At 36.1% G+C, this 6,000-nt stretch overlaps 1 protein-coding gene across 2 annotated transcripts in view; it reads left to right on the forward strand.

The window, feature by feature from the left end:
- SLC12A2 (solute carrier family 12 member 2) overlaps window positions 1–6,000 on the forward strand; it is a 112,244-nt gene that overhangs the window by 58,300 nt on the left and 47,944 nt on the right. For both annotated transcript variants that reach the window (XM_032798546.2, XM_032798548.2), the window contains exon 10: window positions 2,157–2,308. In XM_032798546.2, the coding sequence (XP_032654437.1) occupies window positions 2,157–2,308 (152 nt within the window). The remainder of the gene's footprint in view (window positions 1–2,156; window positions 2,309–6,000) is intronic.

Raw genomic sequence — 6,000 nt, forward strand, 5'->3', positions numbered from 1 at the left:
CTTAAGTGTTTTGGCTGACATCTTCCAAAAATGTTAGCCTGAGGCAGATAATTGGCATGGAAAATTTCAGCCCAAATGGTTGATATGGCCATTTTTTTTATAGCAGCTGAAAACAGAGATTTTAATAAAAAATGTTAGTTAACCTTAATATGCAGTGCTAACAGTCCCCTCCATGATAGTTTTGTGTTTGAAGTTTACTTACTTCATAGCTGCTTATAGCTAAATACAATATGTGTGAATATTTAATATATATACAGAAATATTTCAACAGAAAAATTAAATTGAAATCACTGAGCATCATTTTAGAAATTAAGTCTCATTCTGGTAACTTTCAGAGGTAATAAACTGGTGAAATATTTCCTTTTCAGGGTGAAGCTATCTAAGCCATCAGATAGAATGGAATATGTTTTCTTTTATTCCTAAAATGTTCTTGTCATTCTTTCCTTGAAGAAACTTGATCTGCAGATCAGCAAAGACTAAGAGAATTCCCTTAATTCAGTCTTTAAAACTCCTAATTAAATAAATCTGTTTCCCCTTAAATAGTAGATACTACTGGCCATTAGCCAAGCTCCATTTAACTTAATTTCAAGAATTAAAAGGTTAAACAATAACCATTTTACTAAAGATAAAAGAGCTATAAATGTCAAAGTAGTGATCTGCATGTTTTATATAGCAGGGTTTTTGAAACTGAGTTTATTGAATAGCTTAGTTTATTCTTGTTAAACAGGTGTAACTCCATTTATTACCTGGATGCTGATCTATTGTTACTGCTCACTAAGTGGTTTTGTTTTGGGTAGAGTGTGTGTGGTGGGGAGAGGGGGGTTGTTTTTTGTGTGTGTTGTGTTGTTTTGTTTTTGTTTTGGTCAGCTGTGTTACTCTTTAGTTCTACAAATTAGTTGGCCTGCACTGGGCATCTTAACAAGCTACTTAATATTTACAGAATATTATGGCTGATTTGAGTTATTGAGAAATGGAGAACTTGAATAGTATTCAAAACAAGCAAATTTTGAAGTGAGCATATAAGAATGGCATTACGCTTGGTGAAAGGAAATACCCTTTTTGAGCGCCTGCCAGTATAGAATATCTGAGTGAGAGAATGAATATATAGACCTGGTTTATTTCATATCATGACATTAGTCTCAGACTGATACAACAGCCATAGTACCACAAACTAAGTTATAACTATTAGTGTGTAGGAGAATAAAACACATTTTCAACAACATGACTAGACTGCCTTTTTTAAAAAAAGGTAAATGATGGTTTAAAAGTGAGTGTAAAACTTCTTGTAATTTAGAACAAAGATACTCGTATAGGTGTCTCTCTTTTTTCTATTAAAATACTATCAAAAACAAAAAACAGCAGTAAAAGTTTAGCCCCAAAGCAACCCAACAGGTGGCACTTCCCACTTAACTTACATCCCCTTTGCCCCCATCAGGCCAGTCTCAGTCATAATTTTTTTATTTTTTTTTTAAACTCATGTAGATGATAAAACAGCATTTTAAAACATTTTCCAGAAAAGAGAATAAAACTGCAAATATATTCAGAAAGATTTGAATGCCTGTGCAAAAAGTGACTGAGCACTCATCATATGAAAACTAACAAATGTAGAACAGCAAGAGTGAGAACAAAACCAAATATAAGGGTATACAATACCAGCTGTAAATGAAAATTGCCCAAGAAATTGACATGCACAGCACAGGAAAACAATATGGACATTTTAAAACTGGTGATTTGTATAATCTAACTTTTCTCCATGTTTGTTGTTGCTTAACTTTTATTAATTGTGGATCAAATAAATCTTTTTGTAGAATTTCTCTGCTTATTTGAGATACAGCTAAAAAAAGCAGATTGCTTATGTCAATGTATTAAAAAGCAGTTTAAACATGTCAAATAATGTACAAGTGCTTTGTATTGCTGATTTTGCTAAAATATTATGCAATAACTAATGCATGATGTTTTCTTGTGTACCTTTCCATCCAAGAAAACAAAGCATATGTGTGTTTGTTAAACATCAGGAGTAATTTAAAGGAAATGCTCTTGTTTTGTAATGCTGAACTGTTAGAATATACTTCAAAAAAAAGTTTGGCATAGATTTTTTTTTGAACACTGTTTACTGGCCACTGGACAACCTGTGTTTTTGTTTGGGTCCATACTAGGTGCTTGTGTTGTTCGGGATGCTACAGGTAACATCAATAGCACCATCATTACTGAACTGACAAATTGCACTACTGCTGCTTGCAAGTTAAATTTTGACTTCTCATCTTGTCAGAAGACAAAGTGTCACTATGGTCTTCTGAATAGCTTCCAGGTGAGAGACGCTTTAAGGCTTGAGAGGGCATCAACTGAATGTTTTGCCGTTTGTTTGGTCTGGTGGTGTGGGTTTTTTTTTTTTTTTTTTTTTTTTTTTTTTTTTTTTTTTTTTTTTTGGAGGGGGGTATTTAATGAGTGTAGCAAATTTGTGAAATAAGCCTAGACTAAAATATAGACCATCTACTGTAAATTTAGGTAAAATCTGGAATATGTTTTGTTCTTTAGGAAACAAGTCTTTGGGGTTTTGGTTTTTTTTTGGTTTGTGGTTTTTGTAAATTTGTTTGTTTGTTTCATGTGTTTCTTAAAGGCTTTCTTTAGTGAGGCATTTTCACTGTACTGTGTACAAGAATACTAAGGTACATTTGTAGTAAAGAATTCTACTTTTTATCTCCAGCAGAGGCAGCTCCAGGCACCAGCACACTAAGTGCGTGCCTGGGGCGGCAAGCCACGAGGGGCACTCTGCCGGTTGCCCCCCGTGGCTTGCCGCCCCAGGCATGCGCTTAGGCATGCACCCCGAGGCACGTGCCCTGAGGGCGGCAGGCAGGTTGCCTTCGGCGGCATGCCTGTGGAGGGTCCGCTGGTCCCGCAGCTTCGGCGGACCTCCTGCAGGCGTGTCGCCGAATCCGCGGGACCAGTGACCTCCCTCAGGCAAGCCGCCGAAGGCAGCCTGCCTGCCATGCTTGGAGCGGCAAAATACCTAGAGCCGCCCCTGATCTCCAGATATTGTAGTTGGATAAGATCTCTGTTCTTTACATGAGCAAATTGTGTGGGTGATAGGTTGCAGAATGTTCATGGTTTAAAGCTCTGAGCCATTAAAACTTTCTAGCAGATTGGTATATGCAACCTAACAAGGCTTTTATAGTCATCAACTTTAACTATACCTTGCTTTTTTTATCTTCTAACAAGTGAAAAGCTTTTTGGTAATACTGCTGTTCATTCCCTCACTGTTCTAAGTAAATTTTCTTCTATCTTCATCCTTTTTCTTGGTTTAATTTAAGTTTATAATTTTTGTTACCATGCTGGTATTCCCAGGATATATTTGAGTTCAAGAAAAATTTAAAAATGTTTATTCAGGATACCAAACTGTTTTGTAAAAATTAAATCATATTATCATACTTAAAGGAGAACCCATTAAATTGAAATTTAGCATATGTGTTTAAGAGGCTAGTTCTGTGCTTCTTCCTTCCCTCCCACACACCAGTTTTTGTGACTTTACAATAATTTTTCATATTTTTTGATATATTTATTTCTCTCTCTTGTTCCTTTGTGAAAAACCCACAAACAGGTGAAACTGACTGTATGGAGGGGACAGCAGCCTGTCTATGCCAGTCAGTTTTCTCTTATAACTATTGCAGAGTAACTTCCCTCAGTGAATATTATATTTTGGAATACATGACTTTAATTCCTTGTGTGAGTGGAGTAGTTATTCTGGAATAAAGTCACTTTTCTTTATTCCAGAACATTGTCTGCATCGGAAGTTATTTTGGAGTAATATATTTGTATGCAAAACAATTAAACTTTGAAGTGAGCATATTAAAATGATTGTGCAGGTCATCTTCCCCGTGTAGATAAATCCTAATGGAAAAACACAGTGCTATTTAAATACACACAATTGAAAATACTGGCAACTTTCATTCTGTCAATCTGTTTCAAACTAATTTTATTGCAGGTTACTTTTCAGACAGAAATGTCACTTAAAATTTTAAGTAACAGTGTCCTTTTTAAAATGGTCAGTAATCGCAATAATGTGCCTAATAGAGCGCTAATTTCCTATGATTCAGTCATCAAAATTACTCTTATTCTACAACCTAATTCTCTCTCTTCCCCCACCTCCGCCTGTTGTTGAATGTCAAAGGATAACAATGAGGAAAGTTAACTCCAGGGTCAAAGGCCTTGACAGAGAATGACAGATTTTCAGTCTGTCTGCTGCACATGGCACTTAACACATCTAAAAAAACCTGATGTCTAAAATAGCTTTTTAAAAACTTACCTGTAGCATCAGATCTATTCAAGATAGATCTCTGCTAATTTTTCTGTTCATTGAAATCTTGCTAAAATATTTTCTGTTAATAAAAAGAGTTGTACTATCATAAATACATCAGAGGGGCAAGGTGGGTGAGGTAATATCTTTTATTGGACCAACTTCTGTTGGTCAGAGAGGCAAACTTCCACAGAGCTCTTCAAGATTAGAAAGTGTACACAGAGTCCTTTGTTCTTCCTTTCCACCATGACTGGAGGGCTATTAATGGGCCACTTCGTCTTTGAATGTTTCCTTGAAAGATGTGTTTACTGCTTATGCTAAACAGTCTGTTCCACCTTGTATTTAACTGTGACTCTGTGTATATTTCCCGGTCCTGAAGAAGAGCTCTGTGTAAACTCAAAAGCGTGTGTCTCACCAATAGAAGTTGGTCCAATAAAAGATATTACCTCACCCAATTTCTCTCTCTAGTATCCTGGGATTGACATGGCTACAACAATACAGATTAAATACAACTAGATCACTTCGTATTAAAAATGTATGAAAAGAAATTTAACTAAATGCATTCAAGGGGCATATACAGCCTGTGTGAAATGTCACACTAAAAATCCATCTAAATGTAGAAAATGTATAGCCTGTTTAAAGCCCACATGATAACCAGACCTCATCTTTGTAGTCAAAACTGGTACCTTCATTTTATTTTTAATATAAATACATGTTGCATCTAAAAAACTGTTATTCTAACATTACAGTTACAAAGTCAAGCACTCGAAAGTTAGGGAATGACAGTGTTAAGGATGCCTGTGCAACTTTAATTTGGCCCCTTGTTCTGTATGGATTATAATTGTCTTTAATTACATGATCACATCCTATTTTTTTTTTTTTCCAGAGGATCCCTGCCTCATTCAGTGAACAGGTAGTTTACTGAATATTTCTCCACATTTAATGTGTGACCCTCCAGGCCTTATTACATACACTATCCAAAAATTTCACTGAATACAAAATTAATTTCCTAATGAGCATTTCAGTGGTGCATTCATCAGAGTATTTGATTGAGTAATTCACAAACATTAATTGATTTGTCTTTATAACATTCCTGTGAGAGGTAGTACTATTATCCCTATTGAGCAGGTTGGGATGTTAAGGCCAAAATTGTCAACTAACTTTGGGTGTCCAATTTGAGACAACTAAGATCTGATGGGGTTTTTTTTTTTTTTTCTTCAGCGTACTTGGCATTTTTATAGCACTTGTATATTCAAAGTTGTAATTTGAGTGCTCAGTGCATGTGCAAATCTGGGCATCCAGAAAGTGAGCAGAACACAATTAATGATCAATGATCAAAAGCTCAGTTTTAAAAGACTTATCTAGCATCACACAGGAGCTCTGTGGCAGAGGAAGGGATAGAATCCAATTCTTCAGGACAGCGTTCAGCTTTGATTTTGTTTACTTTGTATAATAGAGACTTTTTTTACAAAATCTAAGAAAAACAGAAATATTTTCATGAAGGTCTTTAAAATTCCAAATGTATAGCTTAAACCAGGAGTGGGCAAACTTTTTGGCCTGAGGGCTATATCAGGGTTGCAAAACTGTATGGAGGGTTTGGTAGGCAAGGCTATGCCTCCCCAAACAGCCTGGCCCCGATCCCCTATCTGCTCCCTCCCACTTCCCACCCCCTGACTGCCCCCCTCAGACCATCCAACCCTGATATAGCC

This window comes from Chelonoidis abingdonii, chromosome 6, assembly GCF_003597395.2.
Source record: "Chelonoidis abingdonii isolate Lonesome George chromosome 6, CheloAbing_2.0, whole genome shotgun sequence".
Lineage (NCBI taxonomy): Eukaryota > Metazoa > Chordata > Testudines > Testudinidae > Chelonoidis > Chelonoidis abingdonii.